This window comes from Ovis aries, chromosome 25, assembly GCF_016772045.2.
Source record: "Ovis aries strain OAR_USU_Benz2616 breed Rambouillet chromosome 25, ARS-UI_Ramb_v3.0, whole genome shotgun sequence".
NCBI lineage: Eukaryota > Metazoa > Chordata > Mammalia > Artiodactyla > Bovidae > Ovis > Ovis aries.
Window position 1 is genome coordinate 27,026,966 of NC_056078.1, and position 24,345 is coordinate 27,051,310.

General features: G+C 46.0%; 1 protein-coding gene across 1 annotated transcript in view; it reads left to right on the forward strand.

Annotated features, from left to right (window-relative positions):
* Window positions 1-24,345, forward strand: part of LOC132657144 (cadherin-23-like) — a 349,318-nt gene that overhangs the window by 262,441 nt on the left and 62,532 nt on the right. The window contains exon 14 of the mRNA XM_060406596.1: window positions 19,163-19,227. Coding sequence (XP_060262579.1) covers window positions 19,163-19,227 — 65 coding nt within the window. The remainder of the gene's footprint in view (window positions 1-19,162; window positions 19,228-24,345) is intronic.

Below are 24,345 nucleotides of genomic sequence, written 5' to 3' on the forward strand. Positions count from 1 at the left end.
TTCACGTTTAGGACCCATTTGTTTATTTTTGTTTCTGTTTTCATTATTCTAGGAGATGGATCAAAGAAGATACTTCTATGATGTATTTCAGAGGGTTCTGCTTCTGTTTTCCTCTAAGGGTTTTATAGTGTCTAATCTTATATTTAGGTTTTTTTTTAATTTTAAAATCTTTAATTCTTACATGCGTTCCCAAACATGAACCCCCCCTCCCACCTCCCTCCCCATAACATCTCTCTGGGTCATCCCCATGCACCAGCCCCAAGCATACTGTATCCTGCGTCAGACATAGACTGGCGATTCGATTCTTACATGACAGTATACATGTTAGAATGCCATTCTCCCAAATCATCCCAGCCTCTCCCTCTCCCTCTGAGTCCAAAAGTCCATTATACACATCTGTGTCTTTTTTGCTGTCTTGCATACAGGGTCATCATTGCCATCTTTCTAAATTCCATATATATGTGTTAGTATACTGTATTGGTGTTTTTCTTTCTGGCTTACTTCACTCTGTATAATCGGCTCCAGTTTCATCCATCTCATCAGAACTGATTCGAATGAATTCTTTTTAACAGCTGAGTAATACTCCATTGTGTATATGTACCACAGCTTTCTTATCCATTCATCCGCTGATGGACATCTAGGTTGTTTCCATGTCCTGGCTATTATAAACAGTGCTGCAATGAACATTGGGGTACATGTGTCTCTTTCAATTCTGGTTTCCTCGGTGTGTATGCCCAGCAGTGGCATTGCTGGGTCATAAGGTAGTTCTATTTGCAAGTTTTTAAGGAATCTCCATACTGTTCTCCATAGTGGCTGTACTAGTTTGCATTCCCACCAACAGTGTAGGAGGGTTCCCTTTTCTCCACACCCTCTCCAGCATTTATTGCTTGCAGATTTTTGGATCGCAGCCATTCTGACTGGTGTGAAGTGGTACCTCATTGTGGGTTTGATTTGCATTTCTCTGATAATGAGTGATGTTGAGCATCTTTTCATGTGTTTGTTAGCCATCCGTATGTCTTCTTTGGAGAAATGTCTGTTTAGTTCTTTGGCCCATTTTTTGATTGGGTCGTTTATTTTTCTGGAATTGAGCTGCATAAGTTGCTTGTATATTTTTGAGATTAGTTGTTTGTCAGTTGCTTCATTTGCTATTATTTTCTCCCATTCTGAAGGCTGTCTTTTCACCTTGCTTATATTTTCCTTTGTTGTGCAGAAGCTTTTAATTTTAATTAGATCCCATTTGTTTATTTTTGCTTTTATTTCCAGCATTCTGGGAGGTGGATCATAGAGGATCCTGCTGTGATTTATGTCTGAGAGTGTTTTGCCTATGTTCTCCTCTAGGAGTTTTATAGTTTCTGGTCTTACATTTAGATCTTTAATCCATTTTGAGTTTATTTTTGTGTGTGGTGTTAGAAAGTGATCTAGTTTCATTCTTTTACAAGTGGTTGACCAGTTTTCCCAGCACCACTTGTTAAAGAGATTGTCTTTACTCCATTGTATATTCTTGCCTCCTTTGTCAAAGATAAGGTGTCCATATGTGTGCGGATTTATCTCTGGGCTTTCTATTTTGTTCCATTGATCTATATGTCTGTCTTTGTGCCAGTACCATACTGTTTTGATGACTGTGGCTTTGTAGTAGAGCCTGAAGTCCGGCAAGTTGATTCCTCCAGTTCCATTCTTCTTTCTCAAGATTGCTTTGGCAGTTCGAGGTTTTTTGTATTTCCATACAAATCTTGAAATTATTTGTTCTAGTTCTGTGAAAAATATGGCTGGTAGCTTGATAGGGATTGCATTGAATTTGTAAATTGCTTTGGGTAGTATACTCATTTTCACTGTATTGATTCTTCCGATCCATGAACATGGTATATTTCTCCATTTATTAGTGTCCTCTTTGATTTCTTTCATCAGTGTTTTATAGTTTTCTATATATAGGTCTTTAGTTTCTTTAGGTAGATATATTCCTAAGTATTTTATTCTTTTCGTTGCAATGGTGAATGGAATTGTTTCCTTAATTTCTTTTTCTACTTTCTCATTATTAGTGTATAGGAATGCAAGGGATTTCTGTGTGTTGATTTTATATCCTGCAACTTTACTATATTCATTGATGAGCTCTAGTAATTTTCTGGTGAAGTCTTTAGGGTTTTCCATGTAGAGGATCATGTCATCTGCAAACAGTGAGAGTTTTACTTCTTCTTTTCCAATTTGGATTCCTTTTATTTCTTTTTCTGCTCTGATTGCTGTGGCCAAAACTTCCAGAACTATGTTGAATAGTAGCGGTGAAAGTGGGCACCCTTGTCTTGTTCCTGACTTTAGGGGAAATGCTTTCAATTTTTCACCATTGAGGATAATGTTTGCTGTGGGTTTGTCATATAAAGCTTTTATTATGTTGAGGTATGTTCCTTCTATTCCTGCTTTCTGGAAAGTTTTTATCATAAATGGATGTTGAATTTTGTCAAAGGCCTTCTCTGCATCTATTGAGATAATCATATGGTTTTTATTTTTCAATTTGTTAATGTGGTGAATTACATTGATTGATTTGCGGATATTGAAGAATCCTTGCATCCCTGGGATAAAGCCCACTTGGTCATGGTGTATGATCTTTTTAATGTGTTGTTGGATTCTGATTGCTAGAATTTTGTTGAGGATTTTTGCATCTATGTTCATCAGTGATATTGGCCTGTAGTTTTCTTTTTTTCTGACATCTTTGTCAGGTTTTGGTATTAGGGTGATGGTGGCCTCATAGAATGAGTTTGGAAGTTTACCTTACCTGCAATTTTCTGGAAGAGTTTGAGTAGGATAGGTGTTAGCTCTTCTCAAAATTTTTGGTAGAATTCAGCTGTGAAGCCGTCTGGACCTGGGCTTTTGTTTGCTGGAAGATTTCTGATTACAGTTTCAATTTCTGTGCTTGTGATGGGTCTGTTAAGATTTTCTATTTCTTCCTGGTTCAGTTTTGGAAAATTGTACTTTTCTAAGAATTTGTCCATTTCTTCCATGTTGTCCATTTTATTGGCATACAACTGCTGATAATAGTCTCTTATGATCCTTTGTATTTCTGTGTTGTCTGTTGTGATCTCTCCATTTTCATTTCTAACTTTATTGATTTGATTTTTCTCTCTTTGCTTCTTGATGAGTCTGGCTAATGGTTTGTCAATTTTATTTATCCTTTCAAAGAACCAGCTTTTGGCTTTGTTGATTTTGCTATGGTCTCTTTTGTTTCTTTTGCATTTATTTCTGCCCTAATTTTTAAGATTTCTTTCCTTCTACTAACTCTGGGGTTCTCCAATTCTTCCTTTGCTAGTTGCTTTAGTTGTAGAGTTAGGTTATTTATTTGACTTTTTTCTTGTTTCTTGAGGTATGCCTGTATTGCTATGAACTTGCCTCTTAGCACTGCTTTTATAGTGTCCCACAGGTTTTGGGTTGTTGTGTTTTCATTTCATTAGTTTCTATGCATATTTTGATTTCTTTTTGATTTCTTCTGTGATTTGTTGGTTATTCAGAAGTGTGTTGTTCAACCTCCATATGTTCAAATTTTTAATAGTTTTTCTCCTGTAATTGAGATCTAATCTTAATGCATTATGGTCAGAAAAGATGCTTGGAATGATTTCGATTTTTTTGAATTTATCAAGTTTAGATTTATGGCCCAGGATGTGATCTATCCTAGAGAAGGTTCCATGAGCACTTGAAAAAAAGGTGAAATTCATTGTTTTGGGGTGAAATGTCCTATAGATATCAATTAGGTCTAACTGATCTAATGTATCATTTAAAGTTTGCGTTTCTTTGTTAATTTTCTGTTTAGTTGATCTGTCCATAGGTGTGAGTGGGGTATTAAAGTCTCCCACTATTATTGTGTTATTGTTGATTTCCCCTTTCATACTTGTTAGCATATATTTAGGTTTTTGATCCATTTTGAGTTTATTTCTGTGTATGGTGTTAGGGAATGTTCTTTTACATGTAGCTGTCCAGGTTTCCCAGCAACATTTATTGAATAGATTGTCTTTTATCCATTTTGTTGTCTTCCCTCCTTTATCACAGGTTAATTGACTATAGATGCATGGGTTTATTTCTGGGCTTTCTGTCCTTGTGCCATACTATACTCTCTTGATTACTGTAGCTTTGTAGTGTAGTCTGAAGTCAGGGAGCCTTATTCCTCCAGCTCTATTTTTCTTTCTCAGGATTGCTTTGGCCATCTGGGGCCTTTTGTGTCTCCATACAACTTTTAAAATTTTTGTTGTAGTTGTGTTAAAAAAAATGCCATTGGTAATTTGTAGATAGCCTTGAATAGGATCGTCAAAATTGATTCTCCAAATCCAAGACTGTGGTATATCTTTCCATCTGTGTGTGTCATCTTCAATTTTTTTCATCAGCATCTTACAATTTTTAGAGTATAGGTCTTTTGCTTCTTTAGGTAGGTTTGTTGCTAAGTATTTTATTCATTTTGATGCGATAGTAAATAAGATTGTTTCCTTAATTTTTCTTACTGATCTTTCATTGTTAGTGTATAGGAATGTAACTGATTCTTCTGTATTAATTTTGTATCCTGCAGTTTTACCAAATCCATTGATGAGCTCTAGTAGTTTTCTGGTAGCATTTTTAGGATTTTCTATATATAGTATCTCATCATCTGCCGAATAGGACAGTTTTACTTCTTTTCCAATTTGGATTCCTTTTTGTTTCTTCTTGTTCTATGATTACTGTGGCTAGGACTTCCAAACCTATGTTGAATAAAAGTGACAAAGTGGACATCTGTGTCTTTTTCCTGATCTTAGAGGAAGTGCTTTCAGCTTTTCACCTGTGAGTATGATGTTAGCTGTGAGTTTGCTATATATGGCCTTTATTATGTTGAGATAGGTTCCCTCTCTGCCCACTTTCTAGAAAATTTATATCATAAATGAGTGTTGAATTTCATCAAAAGTTTTTTCTGCATCTGTTGACATGGTCGTAAGGTTTTTATTCTTCAATTTTTTAAAGTGGTGTATTACACTGATTGATTTGCAGATACTGAAAAGTCCTAGTATCCATGGGAGAATTCCCACTTGACCATGATGCATGATCCTTTAAGCTTATTGTTGAATTCTTTTTGCTAGTGTTTTGTTGAAGATTTTTGCATCTCTGTTCATCAATGTTATTGGCCTGTTATTTTCTTTTTTTGTTGGTATCTTTTTCTGATTTGGGATCAGGGTGATGGTTGCCTCATATAATTGAGTATGGGAGTGGTCCTTCCTCTGAAATTTTTTGGAAGAGTTTCAGAAGGATAGGTGTTAACTCTAACTTAGTTGTGTGAATGTGTGTATCTGCAAAAGAAGGTGGGGAATGTAGTATTTCCACCAGGTAGTGTTGTGCCACCTAAAAAGCCTGGTTCATTTGAGAAAGGCGGCATGGGCATTGAAGTCTCTGCCAGATAACTTCTGTGATCTGGAAAATGACCGTGGCAGTGGTTCCTTATGGATTTGTTGGGGGGGTTCGTGAGATAATGTAAACTTTGTGCAGCGCCTGGCACAGAGTGCATGCTAAACAGATGACAGGCACCAACATTAAGTGCCTGGTGCCAAACTAAGCACCTTCTGTGTTACCTCACTGAAGCCCCACGACAACCTGGTGAGGCAGAAATTAGTGTCCTTACTTTATAGATGAGAGCACTGAGGTTCAGAGTAGTTAACTGCTTGCCAGAGGAAACACCTGTGGAACAGGCAGAGCTGAGGGTGAGCCCTTGTCTCTAGGATGCCAAGTCCATTCATTCCCTTCACCATGAGGCACCACGGCCTTCGCTTAGAGACTGACCCCCTCCAAGACTCACCCGGTGAAACTATGGGGCTGAGAGGTGTGGCAGAATGGAAACGGGGCTGGCTGATGTCCAGGCTGAACCCAAGGCCCAGAGCTCCCTCTCTCTACCCGGGATACCCAAAGGAGAAACAGGACAAGGATCAAAAATCCCTTTAGGCTCCCATTGTCATAAGACCTGCAGCCTTGAAGTCGGAAGGTCAATGATTCAGTTTGCTGAAGGACCCTGGGAAAACCCGTTTTCTCCGTGAACCTCAGTTTCTCTGTCTGCAAAATGGACAGAAGGCTGTTGAATCCTCTGCCTGTTCTGAGGCATTTTTAGAACAGCGTGGCTAGACTGTTCTGAACTCCTTGGGAAGCAAGTCTGTATAAATGAGATGCACTGCTCTCCTGTTGGCTCGTTTCTCAGTCTTAGAGCATTCTAACTACTTGTGGGATGGGCAGAGGAGTGAGGAAACCCAAATGTCTGTGGATAGCGGCTGCTTCTCAGGCACGAATGTGCCCAGCACACCCTCCTAAGCCCACACTAATACACACAGTCTGGCTGTCTCACTACCAAGCCCTGGGCTGGACTGGCTCAGGTGCAAGAGGGGCTGGGACTGTAGCCCTCTGCTGGGCTCAGGATCACGGGTGATTTATAGTTCCTGCATCAGACTTTGACCTTAATTTCTTCTGTCGTTGTGGGGCTGTAAAATTCATTAGGGACCTGTAGGTGGAGTGATGGAGATGTCAGGCGGGCAATCGTGTGAGTATTTAGCCTATCAGATGTGTGGCTTGCCATTTGGGAAGACAACAGGAGGATGTAGAATCAATACGGTTCATTAGTGAGACACACGTGCTGGCCCAGTCGGAGCCCACCAATGGCAGCAGGCATGGGAGCTGTGCCACCCAGCTCCAAGTCACCTTGAGTGGGAATGTGTCCTGGCACATGAGTCCCACCCAGGTACCTCTCCCCACCTTCCCACTAGGCCTGGAACCACCTGTTGTATCCCATGGGAGCAGGCAAGGAGAGGAGGGAGGGGGTCAGACTCCAGGCAAGGATACAGTGGTGAGATCTAGCAGTGACGGGAGGTGTTCCCAACCACAGTTTGGCTGCATCCCCAGGGGGTTGATTGGACTGTCTTTTCCTCCTCCTTCCATCTCCTCTGCACATCAGGCCCCACTTGACTGAGCCTCAGCCACGGTATCTGTCCCCATATTTCTTTGGCACTCTCCCTTTCTCATCCTCTACCACATAATCCCATCTTGATAACTGGCCTCGAGTCCCTTCTGATTGTGAGCATCGCGTTCACCCCCAGTCACCCTCCCACATCCCTGGGAAAATGACTTTCTGCATTCCAGTCTTCTTTGTTTGAAGGGGTCTGATGTGATGTTTTTCAAAAAAGGCACTCAGTTGAGTCTTCCTCAAGCCCGAAGGCATAAGGAAATGGACAGCATTGTAGGAGTTAGGAGTGGGATTTCTTTGCTCCTTGATTTGTGTGTGCAAGTGTCAGACAGATTGAAGGTTCGAGTCTCACCTCTTGGTGACCAGCTGCAGGACCCTGAGCTGAGTAGCAGCTGTCCCTGAGCCGCGACCACTGTGAGTACCAAGAGGACTAGGGGCATACTGTCAGACTCACCATGGGTGCCCAGCATCCAGCCTGAGGCTTGTGTCTGAGGTCTGGCTCCCTAGAAGCTGACTCTGAGACAGGGACATAAAGACAGGCAGTTTACTTGGGACATGACCCCAGGAAACTCAGATGGGAGTAGGAAGTGAGACGAGGTCACTCAAGACGGCACCGTGAAGCTTGTTTCCACGAGGGGGCTCCTGGAGTGCCATCCACTGGGAAATCAGTGGGAAGGTTGTGCCTGAGCTATCCGAGCTCAGGACAAGGAGGCTAAGATATGGGTCCAATGAGTCCTACCCCCATTTGAGTGGAGGCAGCTTCTGGGGAATGTGGCCACCCCATAATTCCAACTGCTCCCTTGAGAAGAAAGTCCACAGGACAAGAGAAACACAGGTGCCTCCCCCAAAGCAGCCCCCGGCACCTGTAAGTGGGCACAGGGGGTCGTGTGTGGTGCTGGAAGCTTCTGCTGCAGCTGAGCACTTTCCCTTAAATGAGGGTAGAATTAGTACTTATCTCGTAGAGTAGGAGTGGAAATGAAATGTGCTACTGACTCAATGGACATGAGTCTGAGTGAACTCCGGGAGCCAGTGATGGACAGGGAGGCCTGGCGTGCTGCGATTCCTGGGGTCGCAAAGAGTCAGACACGACTGAGCAACTGAACTGAATATTCCTAGATTTCTTGGAATAAATCCTAGAGCCCAGTAAGGACTAAGCAAGAGTGAGCTGCTATTTCTATTTTTGCAGTCATATCAGCTGGAATTGCTTCATCCGTAAAATGGGATTGTGGCCCCATCTTGCTGGTTGCTTTAAGAACTAGGGCCAAATCATGCCACGTTTCTCACACAGTGCCCGGCCCAGAGCTGATACTCAGCAGGGCAGTGATGGCAGTTGTGCCCCTGCCTCCATGGGGCCCCTCAGACCAACATGGCATCTCCCCAGCAGGAGGCCCGGGGACCACCAAGCAGCATCAGGCATGAGGCGCAGGCAGCCGTGGCCTCCCTGACAGCCCTTGACATCCTGTAATTGCTTTCCTGTGACGACTTCTTTAAGCACAGAGCCGCTGGCCAGAGCAATTTGCTCCCCATCAATTTTCATTTCCAGGTTTTAAAATAAAGAGAAATAAGGAAGGGGTGGAGGAGCCCAAGAACAACACCATGTCTTCAGTAACAAGCAAGCTGAGGACCCCACACCTTAAGTGCGCTTGTCAGCCCATTCTTAGCTTTCGATCCTCCTCCCCCTGCTGCAGATGGACACGGTGATAGGCGGGGCTTGGGTCTGGCCCTGCTGTAGCTCCCCCTGCCGCAGGGCTCAGTGCCACTCCCCTCCTCTTCCACCAGCCCACTGCAGGCACAGCCCCGGCGGGAGGGCCAGGCTGAGAGGGGGCTCCGCAGGAGCAGGTCTGCTGAGGGCCAGAAAGAGTGAATAGTTAGAACTGTGCATGGTAAGATGAATACTGGCTCCGCTTGGACGGCAGGTTCCTATGTGCCAGGCATGGGTCTAAGGCACCTTCTAAAATCCCCACACCAATCCCATGAGGCAGGTACTGTCATTAGCCCCATTTTACAGATGAGAAACTGAGGATTAGAGTGGATGTGACTGTTGTTGTTGACAAATAGGCCAGGAAAGGAAGTCAGAGGCCACAGAGGCTGGCCCACATCAGGCCTCAGGGATGCTACAAGCAGTTGGGACTGTCTTCAGTGCCCTGGGAGCCTTCTAAACTGGAGAATGGTGTCCCCTGTGGCCAGATGCTCCGTCTGGCTCTGGTGGAGGATGGGCTGCTAGCATCAGAGGAGAAGCAGGCAGGCGGTCAGGAGGCTGTGCAGCATGTGGACCAAGAAGCCAGGGTCTTCCTCAGAGTCCCACAGCTGATGGTTTGGGCAGAAGCTGGACCAGAACCCAGATCTCGGGTTGGAGGGATTTTCCCCTTTTGGAGGGATTTTTACGACCCTGCACAGAGCCACAGGTCCTTTGAGGGCCTTGGTGCTGGCCTCCCAGGGAGAAAGACATTTCTCACCCTCCAGCAGGCAGAGCAGAGGGGCTCTATCCACGTCCCACTGGTTGTTGACTCCCGTAGGGAAGGTGGGACTGAGACATCCTGAGGCCTTCTCTGCGCTCAGTACTAGAACCGCAGGTAGTGCGGCTTGGGCATGTGCCATGGAGTGGTGGCCATCCACCCCAGGTCCACCACCCACCGGGCCCGCACGCTTTCCTAACTGCCCTCCTCCTTGGCGACTCACCTGATCATGGGCTCTGAGCTTCTGTCCCCAGCCTCCCCAGTAGCACTCATGTCCTAAAGCCTCCTCACACTCAGAAGGCCAAGAACAGGCCCCGGGGACTTTCCTAAATGTATCTTTCTTCCCATGGCCCACAGCCTCCCCGGGGTCTCTCCTGCACCCTCTCGCTCACTCCCTAGTCCCACTGCCCACCCGGAGCGCTCACCTTCTTACCTTACGTGAAGTCCAGTGGGAGGCCTTTCCTTCTTGTCATTTCTTTACTGCTGTCATTTCTTCTCCCAGGAGAGTGGCACCCCACCCCCGGGCCAAGAACCCCCAGGAAGGTACTCACAGCAACAACTTCTAGCCAAACCTCATTTGCCCACCCCTCACCATGCCCTCACCCGTGAGCCCTGGCTTCCTTCTGGGATCAGATGGCTTCCTTCTGAGATGACGACAGAAATGACACACCAAGCATTTCCCCGGAAGTGGGGGCAGAGCAGATGATATTTCCTGGCCACAGGCTTTGTATCCTAGAGAGAAGCCGAAGTCCTCGTCCACAGCCCCATGGGAGGGAGCGTGGCAATAGGGGAGAGGGCCTACTCAGGCCAAGTGGAGGCCACCCCAGCCTCTGGGATACTGGGTTCCTCCAGTGGAGTCCCTCCCTGCCTCACACAGCAACAACCTCCAACCACCACCAACCCCCGGCAAGCTTGCAAGAGTGCAGTTAATCTTACATAGTTTAAAGAGTTATTCAGAGGGGCTCAGTGAATGATAAATGTGGAAAGCATTACCAGTGAAGCACCGGGGCTCTGTGGAGCTGTTTAAAAATGCATTCCCCCATGTAAATTTCTGCTCCATCAATCCTTATGACATGTCAAACATTGCTATTGTTTCCTGAACAAATTGTACCGTGTGCCCTTCTCTGCAGATTTGTGCACGGGAGCAGAACTGCTCGCTGGTGCCCACTGCCTGCCATGGCTGCCGGGACCCGGGGCTGCTGGGGAAGGCAGCTGGGCCCGCCTTGCTTCAGAGCAGAAGCCCATGCGGGGCATCTGGGCAAGCGTGCGTGACGGGAGTGCGGACGCTGGTGGGGAGTGATTGAGTGTGTGCTGCCAGCTGCTGGCCCCAGGGAGAGGTGCCCAGGTGGCTGGGGAAGGGGTGTGGAGGGGCCACGGGGGCTGAGGCTGGGGTCAGTGTTGGGGTGGCTCAAGACTGAGGGCAGGCGCAGATGCTCGTGTGTTAGCGTGTGTGAGTATGTGGCTGGATGTGGTCCCCCTCAGCCAGACAGGTTTCGGTGAGAGTATGTGAGGACAGGGAGGTATGGGGAGCTGCCCAAGACACAGAGAGGGGGAGAGAGAGGGTGTGTGGCGAGGGATGTGTGCATGTGTGTGTAGAGAAGAGACAGTGAGGTCAAGGAAAGTGAGACGGCATAGGATGGATGAGAGAAGACACAAGAGCAGGACTTTCTAGCTATAAAGAAGGGCAGAGGGTGTTTAGAAACATGAGCGAGAAGGGCGTCTGCCCAAGGGAGGCAATCAGGGTATCAGAGTGCAGCAGCTTCTGCTGAGCAGTAGTTAGAGGCAGACCCGAGGGAGCCTGAGCAGATAGGAGTCAGGTTGGGGCATAAGGCCCAGCATCAATGGATGGGCATCTGCAACACCATGACGAGGGATGACAGGATGGTTTGGGGACCCATGGAAATGGCATCAGCAAGCATGCAAGGGAGGCCCCTGGCTCAGGGCAAATGAATGGAAGAGGGTGAGAGATGGTGTCTACTCACTGTCAAAACAGGCTGGGTCAGGAGGGAGCTTTGGGAAAGAGACGAGAGGACCTGACCACTGTTGACATGGCAGGTCCCTGGGAGTTGGGGTGAGATGCTGTGATGATTGATCATCAGAGTGCAGGAAGCTGGGCTGAGTATAGAGCCCTGCCATCCAAGTTGAAGGGAGAGTTACTTCCCCAAGGTGCTAGGGAAAAGCCCTGTGCAAATCAGTAGGGTGCCCACAGCCACCAGGCTGCCCCAGTCTTTAGCAGCTGGCAGCCTCCCCGAGTCTAGGCCCGGAGCCACCTGCACACACCAAGACTAAGCTTGGGTGGGACGAGATGGACGGGGGGACTTGCTTTAAGGGCCAGGTGTCTTGGCTGAGGAAACCACGCCAGAAGCCTCTGTGTCCTCTGTGATGGGTACAACCAAAATCACTGGAGCCCACCCACTCCAGGCAGAGGCTGGAGGCAGAGCCTCTGAAGGAAAAGACTGCCTGTGGGGGCCTCATCTCCAGGGTGGGGACAGTGGCCTGGTGGGAGCCACTGGATCCCGTGGCTGAGCTCTCAAATGCAGGAGGACTCCTCTCCCTGGCCCCGCCAGCGGGGGACAGGTGCAGGGGAGGGGAGTGGCTGAGAGCACCTGTCTTGCAGTTGACTGTATTGGGTTCATGTCCTGGTACTGTTTGACCTTGGGCAAGTTGACCGACCTTTCTGAGCCTCAGTTCTTTCTATCTGTGAGACAGAAATAATACTGGTGCTGGTCCCATAGGACTCTGAGGAAGATAGGATGAAATAAAGCACGGGAAATGCCAGGCACAGCTCCTGACACACAGTAAGTGCTCAAAGGGAAATGGCAGGGGGTCCTTTGCCCCCCGCCCCACCCTAGAGCCAGGAGAGAGTTGGATGTTTCTGACACAGCCTGGCCCGTCTGGGGATGGCTCTTCCCCCACTGCAGGTTCTCCTTGTCTTAACCTTTGGAATTTCCCCCCCATGTATTTATTTTTTCTCCTTTTTGTCAGCAGAAGAAAATTACACTTCTGCCGGCATTGTCCATCACAGAAATAAGCACTCTTGGATGCAATTATAAAGGCCCAAATGAGGAAATTAGTTTTGCTAGTAATGCCAGTGTTGGGGAGAATCGGAGGAGATGCCTTATATATCAGGCCCTGGGCAGCAGCCAGTCCCAGCCGCACCGTCTCCCTCGAACAGACCACAGGGAAAGATGCTGACCTGCCGGTGGTCTTCCTGGGCTGCAAACGCTTCTGCTGAGGGAGGCAGAGACAGTCTGAGCCACCTCCAGGCCTCAGTGAGGGCAGTTCTCACCAGGATCTACCGGGCTTCTCGGTGTCTAGCCATGACTGCCCTGTGGACCCGAGTCCACTTTGCCAAGGAGCCTCTCACAGACAAATCGATCTAAACCAGCAACCCCAGTCACCTGCTAGCCCATCTTCTGTATTTCCCCAATGTTCTTGCCACTGTCTGTTATTTAGCTATTTCTCTCCTCCGTTATTGTCTATCTCCACTTTCTGATTGTAAGTCACATTCCAGCAAGGGCATTGTCACACTTACGACTGTGGCGCAAGGCCTGGCATGGTAGCTGGCACACTGGAAATGTCCGAAAGTGTTTACCGAGTACGTGACTGAGCACAAGTCTGGTCATCTTGGTGGAGGTTGTTTCTGAGGTGTGCCAGGTGCCCCCCCATCTGCCCCTCCAGACCCAGCGTGCCCTTCTCACCTGCGCTGCATGTGCCACAGGCTAACTACGAGGGCCCTTCACGGAGTGCTTGCCCCCACCCCACTTGCCTCTGGCGTTTGGTCAGTACACAGCTTGGACAAGAGATCTGAGCATGGGAGACTCACTGGAGATGCTTTATGAACCCCAGCCCTGCCTCCTGGGCCACGCAAGGAGCCCCTGCTCTGCTGATGGGGAGCATTAGCCCCACCCCCAGAAGGAAGGCCAAGCTAGCCCTCAGTGTCTGGCAATGAAAATCCCAGACTTTACTAAATTTGGCTAAGATTTTGAGCCCTGTGCCAGGTACACCAGGGGACACAGAAATAAGGTACAGACTTGTCTGTCAAGGGGAGGGAACGGGACACACAGAGGTGGATTTCAGGAATGGCGGACTCTTCCCAAACCAGTCCAGCTAGGGGCTCTCAGGCCAAGAACAGCGAGCAGACAGGGAGCTCCCTAAGGGAGGGGGCTCTAGGGGTGGGTTCTGAGCGAGGGCACAGAGTATGGACAGCAGTTATGGCTGACCAGGCAGGAGGATGCTTTAGGTGCATCAGGGAGACCTGGATACAGAATCACCAAGGCCAGCGGGACTGTGCCTTGATGCCACAGTCCCCAGGTTTTGCCATCTTATCCCTGGGCCTCTTGTGAGCATCTTGGCAAGTGGCAGAATGCACTAGTATGTAACTGTGGGTGAGACTCTAGCCCAGGTGGGATAGCAGCGGGGTCACACAGGCGTCAGAGGGAGGACCAGGAGCTCAGCGCAGGGGCCCACCTGGAACCCTGGTTCTGCATTTCTTAGAGTCACCAGGTACAGTGTGAGAGCCACCCACCCTGGCCATCCCCTTCCCCCATCCTTGCAGCCCTCTGACTGGAATGCAAGATCCTGGGGGTGACCCTTTAGGGAGACAGAACGTTCCCAGAATGTGGCAGGAAGGAGGGGGTGTTCATGGCCTGAGGAGGACATTTGTTCTCTCTGCACTGGCCCCTGGTCACTCCTCCAACCCACCTTCTTAAAGGGGAGCCAATGGTCACTGTCTGGCACCTAATTCATCTGTTGATTTTTCCATTGTTCAGACACGAAGCAAGGTCTGGGAAGGAGGTTGTTGTGAAAAGTACAGTAACCAGCAATAAGGGGCTGGGACAGAGCCCTGCCTGCACGGGACAGGTTGCAGGCAGGTAGCGGAGCAGGCAGGACCGAGCTGCTCCCTGGCCTCCACAGGATGGAGCTCCCAGGGCCTTTCCCAGAAGGTGCTAAATGGTTTTCAGCACAGGGATTTGGAAGCCAGCTCTGTTGATTAGCAGCTGTGACATCTCGGGCAAGTTCCTTATCATCCTGTCTCTTTCCTTGTTTGTTAAAGACAGGATCCGAGGGCTATTTAAGCACCTACCATGTATGGATGTGGTCAGAAATAAAACAATCTGCCATTGGAACTTTGGACTTTGGCACATTGAAACATGTGCTGTTGGGAACAGTCTGCCATTCCTGAAATCTGCCTCTGTGTGTCCCGTTCCCTCCCCTTGACAGACAAGTCTGTACCTTATTTCTGTATCCCCTGCTGTGCCTGCCTGGCACAGGGCTCAAAATCTTTTTTGAGTTTATAGTATACCTTAACCTATGTGGTGTGTATCTGGATGCAGGTATAGCTACAGATGATAGAGATCCGAGCTTTCCTGAGCCCTCCTTATGTCCAGGCCCCACAACCCGACCCTAGCACAGCTTCAGCCTTCTGTGCAATCAGGGCTGGGAATGTCTCTGGCAGGGTGGAGCCCTGACCCAACCTTGGGGAGCTGCACATGGTCCAGCTGAGATGAGGCTTGAGCTGGCAGCAAAGCCAGAGTGCATGGCTCAGGATGAATGTAGAGGAGGGTCTCCAGCAGGGCTGCCTAGTGGGTCAAATTTGCTGCCTTGTCCTGGGCACAGGGCCTTTAACTGGCCGCACTACAGCCTGGCCCTGGCCCGAGCACTCCAGCCAGGCCCTCCCTCTGTGTCATTCCCGGCTGCTCCCACCCTGGCAGGCGCACAGAAGCAGCTTTTCGTCTTCATATTATTCTGCTTCATGCACTTGAAAAATGAAAGTTCTCCCTCTCCTCTTCACCAGGCATACATATTTCATACGGTCATTAGACGGTGGCAGTAAAGGACTCACAAATCTTCCCTGGTCAGCATCGGCGGCCTGGGCAGGCAGCAAGAGGCCCCCTGGGAAAGAGGTCACCGTGGGAACCAGGGCTGTGCTCAGCCCACTCGGGGAGGGAGTGGGGACTCAGAGGGGTGGTAGAGGCCAGTGTCGGCCTAGAGACAGAAGACAGTCCCATCTTATACCCAGGGGCTCGTCACCTAATTTCCCTGAGCCTCAGGGTGAAGGGGACTGGATGGGGGTCCTCAGGGGCCCTCCCCACTCTAGCAGGCCAAGTGCAGTTCCATAGGACACAGCGATGTGAAGGGCCTCTCCCCAGGGTCCTGATGTGACCTTCAGGAGCAGGAAACGCCCACTCTGCTGACACCTCTGGGCCTCGCCACTCGTTTTCCCTCTCCTCTTTGCCCCTCCCTTTTCCTTAGAATCCTCTCCTCCTCGCCTTTGCCCCATCTCTCCACCGCTCCCTTCTTGCTAGAATTGGTTCACTCATTTTCTAAGCATTTGTGAAGCACCTGCTGGGTGCTGGCACCATCTAGGCTGGGAGGTAAGCGTGGCAGACGTGGCTCTGCCCCTCTTGCTTCCCGAGAGCCTTTCCTTTAATAAATGAGAATGTCGAAGCCCCAGGGGATTGCTCTCTGGTCACACAATGACCTCAGCTGTTAACGCTGACCTGGAAGTAGCATCTCTACATTACACTGACCCCTCGCCAAGGGGCTTGATGGCATCTGGTCGTCTCCTTCCCAGACCAGGCTACAGTTATTGTAGCTATAATAGCATACATGGTGGTTGATTGTTGGTGGAACTGGAGGGGCTTATGGGCACCTCCCCCATTTCTCTGGCCTCTGAAAGGAGAGATGATAGGTGATGAGGGGTTGTGTTCTCTCTCCTGGAATAACCAGGCACCTCTCCGTCTGAGAACAGGTTCTCTTCCTGGTTTAGAAGCAAGAACACATTGAGGTGAAGGGTGTGGCAAGCTGATTCTGGGTTCAAATCCTAACTCTGCCACTTTTTGAGCTAAGAAGCCTCGAATGAGCTGTTTACCCTTTCTGTGCCTCAGTTTCCCCATCTGTAAACTGGAGGTAGTACTAATAAGAGCACCTACCAGGCGTGCTGCAGTCAGTGGGGTTGCAAAGAGTCAGACATGACCGAGCGACTGAATGGCAACAACATAGAGTCATCATGAAGATAAAATATATGACAAGTTCAAGGAGCTGGTAAAGGCAGTTGTCGAGTGTCTCAGGCACAGGGGAGGGTCTGCCCGGGAGTCAGTCTTGGGTTGGAGGGTGGGTTGCATAGCTTGGCATTTACGTTTCCACTTACTTGCCTTGCATGCCCTGAGAACCTGGGATGTGCTCAGAGCCTGGCCAGGGCGGCGAGAGGACAGAGGCCCACAGTCTGCTGAGCACAGTGGCGACACTATGTGGAAATTGGGTACAGAAGGCTGTCCTACAAAGCAGGCTGCCCACCACCCCTGGAGATGGCTTCCGTCTGGGTAGCCAAGCCTTCCAGAAAACTAAGATTTTAACCCTTTGAGTATAAACATTTTTTTTCCATTGAAATCATTTAGTATAGAAATATATCGTTTACTTCTCTGCCTTCCTGAACTGAACATACTGAACACAGATGAGCATTTTTTTTTGAAAATGCAGGTTTATCATAAAGCACACAAAAGTAACAGATTTCACAGAACCTAGGAATTGTAAAAGGAATCTCAAAAAATATTTAGTACCAAGGTATTGAGTGAGAGGGAAATAGGGAGATACTGGTAAATGGGTACAAACGTTCAGTTCTAAGATGAGTAAGCTCTGAGGATCTAATGTATAACGTGGTGGCTGTAGTAGATAACAGTGTGTTGTACAATTGAAATTTGCTGAGAGAGTAGAATTTAAGTGTTCTCACCAAACAGGGGGAAAAAAGGGATCTGTAAGGTTATAGGTAATTAACTCAATAATGGGAATCTTTTCCATGGTCAGTTATACCTCAATGTAATATCAGGACTGCCCTGGTGGCTCAGATGGTAAAGAATCTGCCTGCAATGCAGGAAACCTGGGTTTGATCCCTGGGTCAGGAAGATCCCCTGGAGAAGGGAACGGCTACCCACTCCAGTATTCTTGCCTGAAGAGTTCCAGGGACAGAGGGGCCTGGAAGGGTATAATCCATGGGATCACAAAGAGTCAGACATGATTGAGTGACTAACACTTCCACACTATAACATATTATCATAACTTATGTGTAATGAAGTTATAAAAATAATTTTCATTAATTACACCTCAGAACTAAAAAATAAGTATATTGAATATATTCAATTGATATATTCTATAAAATATATTGAAACATATTTTTAGCAACAGAACCTTTATCCAACTGTGATCTTATCAAGACACTGTGAGTGAAAAACAGATGACCCCAAGGTCAGCCCAAGGCCTTTCTCTCTGGTGTCTGGTGTCAGGAAGCAGTTTGCCCAGCTCTAGGGCAGTGCCCTGGGAGGGAGCAGAGGTCACAGTGCCTGGTATGGAGTACATGTTTACTAAGGAACTACTGAATAAACACTTGCATGGTGTCACTTAGCCTGCACTGTGGATGTAACCACACCAGGGGCGATGCAGAAGCCCAGAAATCCCAGCCACGAAAGCCAAACCTCCACTGTAACTACCCTCATCCTGAGAAGGGAGGGGATGGTGAGGGTCAGGTGGCCCAAAGAAAGGAACCCTGGACTCAGAGTAGGGAATCCCAGCTACTGCCCAGCTATGCTTGAGCCTCCTGATGACCTAGAGTGGTGACAGGGTTACACTGGACCTCACTGTGGTCTGGGCCTCCGTTTTACAATCTATCTGATGGGTAGAAATGTGTATCTTTTTCCTCATGTTGTGATGGTTGTGAGGATAAAATAAGTAGTAATAAACATGGGTGGCCCTTGACAATATAAAGTGCTTGATAGCATTGTAGGCTGGCAGCGGTCACCATTATTGCCATCATCATCAGGCATAAGGCAGGTCGCTCTCCCTCTAGTATCTTTGACTGTCAGTGACAGAAATCCAACGTGGACCAGCCTGGATAAAACAGATCTTCTTGGGCTCACAAACCAAACTGAGGTGGGAAGGGGTGTCAGATTCAGGACTCTAGAACTACCAGGATCAGCCCTTCTTTTCATCCTCTCTCACATCCAGCAGCTCCCAGTTCACCGTCGTTCCAGCTTCACTGCCCCAGAGGACCGTTCTTATCCCCAGCAGCAATAAGAAGAATCCCAGGGAAGGATTCTGATAGGCCCAAGCTGTGGTCAAGGACCACTCCCTGAGGTCATAGGCAGAGCAGCCCCTACTCAGACCACTTGTTCGAGCAGAGACAAACACCAAAGAAGATGGCTGGGGGGTCGCGCGCAGACTGCTTCCAGCAGAAGAGGTTGCCAGCCAGATGACAGTCTGCCCAATGCATGCAGTGGATTATTCCCAGGGTTCAAGAAGGGGGAACACCAGAAATCTCCCCACAGGGCCTCCCCCTCTGGGTAGCATGCCTGCCTTGGAGGTTTGGGTGACTGGAGGAGAGTCGCTGAAGGAAGCCACCAGATGGTTGAACCCACCATCCCTTCTGAGATATTTTGCTAACCTACAAGTTGTGACCCCACGCCTCTGGTCCAGGGTCTCTCTCCACAGGTCCAAGCCCTGTGAGCATCTGCAGAGAATGTCTGACATGAGTCCAGAAGGGTGGTTTCCCAAAGTTACACATCTAGGGAGAAGACCGATCCTCTGGAACTGAGCACTCCAGTGTGAAATCTCCATTTGTGGTACTGAAAACCTTATTAAACCACATGGCTCTAGAAAGTTCTGCCTGAGGAACCATCTGGGAAAAGCATGGATTCACTGTGGACATTTCCTAGTGACACTGGGAGCCTCAGCTGGTTCAGGCAGTAATGACTTCTTGTTCTTACCGTTTCAGGCAACAGACAATGATGTGGGCACCTTTGGGGAGGTCAACTACTTCTTCAGCGACGACCCTGACCGGTGAGCACCCCCCACAAGCCCCTTCAGTGGCCCGCTGCCACTCACCTGACCCAGGACACTTCTTGGTGCCCAGAAAAAGAGCTGTGCCCCTGTGGCCAGGGAACTGGGCTGGGAGTCAGAACTCATGGGCACCGCTGCTGGTTTGGCCCTGGTTGTGACACAGTGTTGCTCACATCCCCAAAACTCTCTGGGGCATGGTTTCACTGACCCCCAGAAGTAGATTTTAGTTTGGGGAGAAGTAGATTTTAGTTTGGGGAATGAAGAAGCTTTTTTTTTTCTTTTACTTTCTTTTTTTTATAAGTTGCCTAATATCTTTATTTTACAAGGGGGACATTTAAGCCAATGGAGAAAAATAACCATTTAAACAAACTTTTTCCTCTCCTTTCCTTCTGTTGAAAAATGAAAATCAAATAACAGATTTTCCCTTTTGCTTTAGTTTCTAAAAATCTTAGAGTGCAATTGTACATACATTTTTTTTAACTTTTCAATATTTTGTTTTAATTTAATTTTCATTTTATATTGGGGTATAGTTGATGAGCTTCCCTCATGGTTCAGACAGTAAAGAGTCTGCCTGCAATGCTGGAGACCCAGTCCCTTGGTTGGGAAGATCCCCTGGGGAAGGAAATGGCAACCCTACTCCAGTATTCTTGCCTGGAGAATCCCATGGACAGAAGAACCTGGCAGGTTACAGTCCACGGGGTCACAAAGAGTCAGACATGACAGAGCAACTAACACATAGTTGATTTACAATGTGTTTGCGTCAGATGTACAGTGGAGTGATTCAGTTATATAAATACATATATCCATTCTTTGTCAGATTCCTTTCCCATATAGGTTATCATAGAATATTGAGTAGAGTTCCTTGTGCTAGGCAATAGGTCCTTGTTGATTTTACATACAGTGCTTTGTATGTGTTAATCCCAAACACCTAATTTATCCTTTCCCCTACCTTTCCCCTTTGGTTACCATGAGTCCGTTTTTGAAGTCAGTGAGTCTGTTTCTGTTTTGTGAATAAGTTTATTTGTATCATCTTTGTATTCCATATGTAAGGGATATCACATGATATGTGTCTTTCTCTGGCTTACCTTACTTAGTTTGCTGATCTCTAAGTCCTGCCGCAAATGGCATTATTGCGGTCTTTGTTATGGCTGAATAGCATCCCATTGTATATGCGTACCACATCTTCTTTATCCGTTCCTCTGTCAGGGGGCTTTCAGATTGCTTCTATGTCTGGGCTATTGTAAAGAGTTCTGCAGTGAACACTGAGGTGCATGTATCTTTTGAATTGTGGGTTCTCTGGATATGCAGCCAGAAGTAGGATTGCTGGATCATATGTTAGCTCAATTTTTAGTTTTTTAAGGAACATGCATTCTGTTCTCCATAATAGTTGTACCAATTTACATTCCCACCAAAGGTTTTATTTTCTCCACACCCTCTCCAGCATTGTTGACAGACTTTCTGATGCTAGCCATGCTGACTGCTGTGAGGTGATACCTCACTGTAGTTTTGATTTGCATTTCTCTAATAATTAGTGATGTTGAGCACCTTTTCATGTGCTGTTTGGCCATCTGTCCTCTTTGAAGAAAGGTCTATTTAGATCTTCTGCCCATTTTTTAATTGGGTGGTTTGAGGTTTTGTTGTTGTTTTTTTTTTTAATTGACCTACATGAGCTGTTAGTAGATTTTGGCAATTGATCCCTTGTCAGTCACTTCCCTTGCAAATATTTTCCCCCTTTCTGTGGGTTGTCTTTTCGCTTTGTTTCCAGTTTCCTTTACTGTGCAAAAGCTCTTAAGTTTAATTAGATTCCATTTGTTTATTTTTGGTTTTACTTTCATCACTGTAAAGGGAGATCCGAAAACGTTGCTGCTTTGCTATATATCAGAGTATTCTGCCTGCGTTCTCTTCTTAGAGTTCTATAGTGTCCAACCTTACGTTTAGGTCTTTACTCCATTTTGAACTTATTTTTGCATGCAGTATTAGAGAATGTTCGAAATTTATTCTTTTACAAGTAATATCCAGTTTTCCAAGAACCACTGTTGAAGAGACTGTCTTTTCTCTGGTGTATATTTTTGTATACTTTGTGATAGGTTAATTGACCATTGGTGCATGGATTTACTTCCAGGCGTTCTAGCCTACTCCATTGATCTATATTTCTGATTTTGTGCCAATACCATACTCTTTTGATTACTGTAGTTTTGTAGAAGCGTCTGAAGTCAAGGAACCTGATTCCTGCAGCTCCATTTTTCTTTCTCAGGATTACTTTGGTTAGTTGGGGTCTTTTGTGTTGCCATGCAACTTTAAAACATTTTTGTTTTAGCTTTGTGGAGGGGAAAAGCATTGGTACTTTGATAAGGATTGCATTGAATTTGTAGATTGCCTTGTATAGGATAGTCAAAATTAATTCTCCAAACCCAAGAATGTGATATATCTTTCCCTCTGTTTGTGTCATCTCTGATTTTTTTCATCAACATCTTATAGTTTTTAGAGTACAGATCTTTTGCCTTGTATAGAATAGTCAAAATTAATTCTCCAAACCCAAGAATGTGATATATCTTTCCCTCTGTTTGCGTCATCTCTGATTTTTTTCATCAACATCTTATAGTTTTTAGAGTACAGATCTTTTGCTTCTTTAGTAGGTTTATTCCTATTTTATTCATTTTGATCCGATAGTAAATGAGATTGTTTCCTTAGTTTCTCTTTTTGATCTTTTGTTGTTAGTGTATAGAAATGTACTAGTATATAGATTTCTCTGCATTAATTTTATGTCCTGGAACTTTGCCAAACTCATTGATGAGCTCTGATAGTTTTCTGGTGGAATCTTTAGTATTTTCTATATATATTATCACGTCATCTGCAAAGAGTGACAGTTTTACTTCTTTTCCAGTTTGGATCCCTCTTATTTCTTCTTGTTCTCTGATTGCTGTGGCTAGGACTTCAAAGCCTGTTGAATAAAAGTGACGAGAGTGGACGTCCTTGTCGTTTCCTAATCTTAGAGGAAATGCTTTCAGCTTTTCACCAGTGAGTACAATGTTAGCGGTGGGTTTGTCATATATGGCCTTTATTATGTTGAGGTCGGTGCCCTCTCAGCCTACTTTCTGGAGAGTTTTATTATAGATGATTGTTGAATTTTATCAAAAGCTTTTTCTGTATATATTGAGATGATTGTAAGATTTTTATTCTTCAATTTGTTAATGTGGTGTATCACTCTGATTTGCAGATATTGGAAAGTCCTAGCATCTGTGGACATAACTCCCTTTGATCATGGTGTATAATCCTTTTAATGTAGTGTTGGGTTCAGTTTGCTAGTATTTTCTTGAAGATTTTTGAATTCGTGTTGTTCTTCAGTGATATCGGGCTGTAATTTTCGTTTCTCTAGTATCTTTTTGTGGTTTTGGGATCAGGGTGATGGTGGCTTCATGGAATGAGCTTGGGAGTTGTCCTTCCTCTGCAGTTTTTCAGGAGAGTTTCAGAAGGATAAGTGGTTAACTCTTCTCTAAATGCTTGATAGAATTTGCCTGTGAAGACGTCTGGTCCTGGACTTTTGTTTGCTGGAAGTTTTTAAGGCAGTTTCAGTTTCAGTACTTGTGACTCATCTGTTCATGTTTTCTATTTCTTCCTGGTTCAGTTTTGGGAGATAGTCCCTTTCTAAGAATTTGTCCATTTCTTCTGGGTTGTCCATTTTATTGGCATATAGTTGCTTGATGTGCTGTCTTATGATCCTTTGTATTTCTGTGGTGTCAGTTGTAACTTCTTTTCATTTCTAATTTTATTGATTTGAGCTCTCTCCCTTTTTTCTTGATGAGTCTGGCTAAAGGTTTATCAGTTTTGTTTATCTTTCCAGAGAACCAGATTTTAGTTTCGTTGTTCTTTTCTATCATTTTCTTTGTCTCTATATTTTTTATTTCTGCTCTGATCTTTATAATTTCTTTCCTTCTCACTTTGGGTTTTGTTTGTTCTCTCTCTAGTTGCCTTAGGTGTAAGGTTGGGTTGTTTATTTGAGATTTGTCTTGTTTCTTAAGGTGAGAGTGTATTGCTACGAACTTCTCTCTTAGAAGTGTTTTTGCTGCATCCCATTGGTTTTGAATCCTGTTTTTGTTGTCAGTCTCTAGGTACTTTTGAAACTTCTCTTTAATGTCTTCAGTGATCCATCCCTTGTTTAGTAACATATTGTTTAGCCTCCACGTGTTTGTGTTTTTACAGGGTTATTGTTTTTTCTGTAGTTAATTACTAATCTCATAGCATTGTGATCTAAAAAGATGCTTGATATGTTTTTAACTTCCTTAAATTTAGTGAGGCTCACTTTGTGGCCCAGCATGAGATCTATCCTAGAGAATGTTGCAATGTGCACTTGAGAAGAAAATGTATTCTGTTCACTTTGGATGGAATTTTCTATAAATATCAAATAAATCCATCTAGTCAATTGTGTCATTTAAGGTCTATATTTGTTCCCATATTGATTTTCTGTCTGGTTGATCTGTCCACTGATGTAAGTGGAGTGTTAAAGTCCCCCACTATTATTGTGTTACTGTCGATTTCTTCTCTTACGGCTGTTAGCATTTGGCTTATATATTGAGGTTCTCCTATGCTGGGTGCATATATATTTACGATTGCTATATCTTCTTCTTGATTTAATCCCTTGATCATTATGTAGTGTCCTTCTTTGTCTGTTATAACAGTCTTCATTTTAAAGTCTATTTTGTCTGATATAAGCATTGCTACTCCAGCTGTCTTTTGATTTTCATTTGCATGGAATACCTTTTTCCATCCTTCCGCTTTCAGTCTGTCTCCGTACCTAGACCTGAAGTGGGTCTCTCTTAGATAGCGTAGGTGCATGGTAAGTTGCTTCAGTCATTTCCAGCTATTGTGACCCCATGGACCGTAGCCCGCCAGGCTACTGTGTCCATGGGATTCTCCAGGCAAGAATTCTGGAGTGGGTTGCCATTTCCTCCTCCAAGATAGCGTATATATGGGTCTATTTTTAGTATCCATTCAGCCAGTCTGTGTCTTTTGGTTGGAACATTTAGTCAATTTACATTTAAGGTAATCTTTGATGATTATGTTCTTATTGCCATTTTGTTGATTGTTTGGGATTTGTTTCTGTAGGTTTTTTTGTTCCCT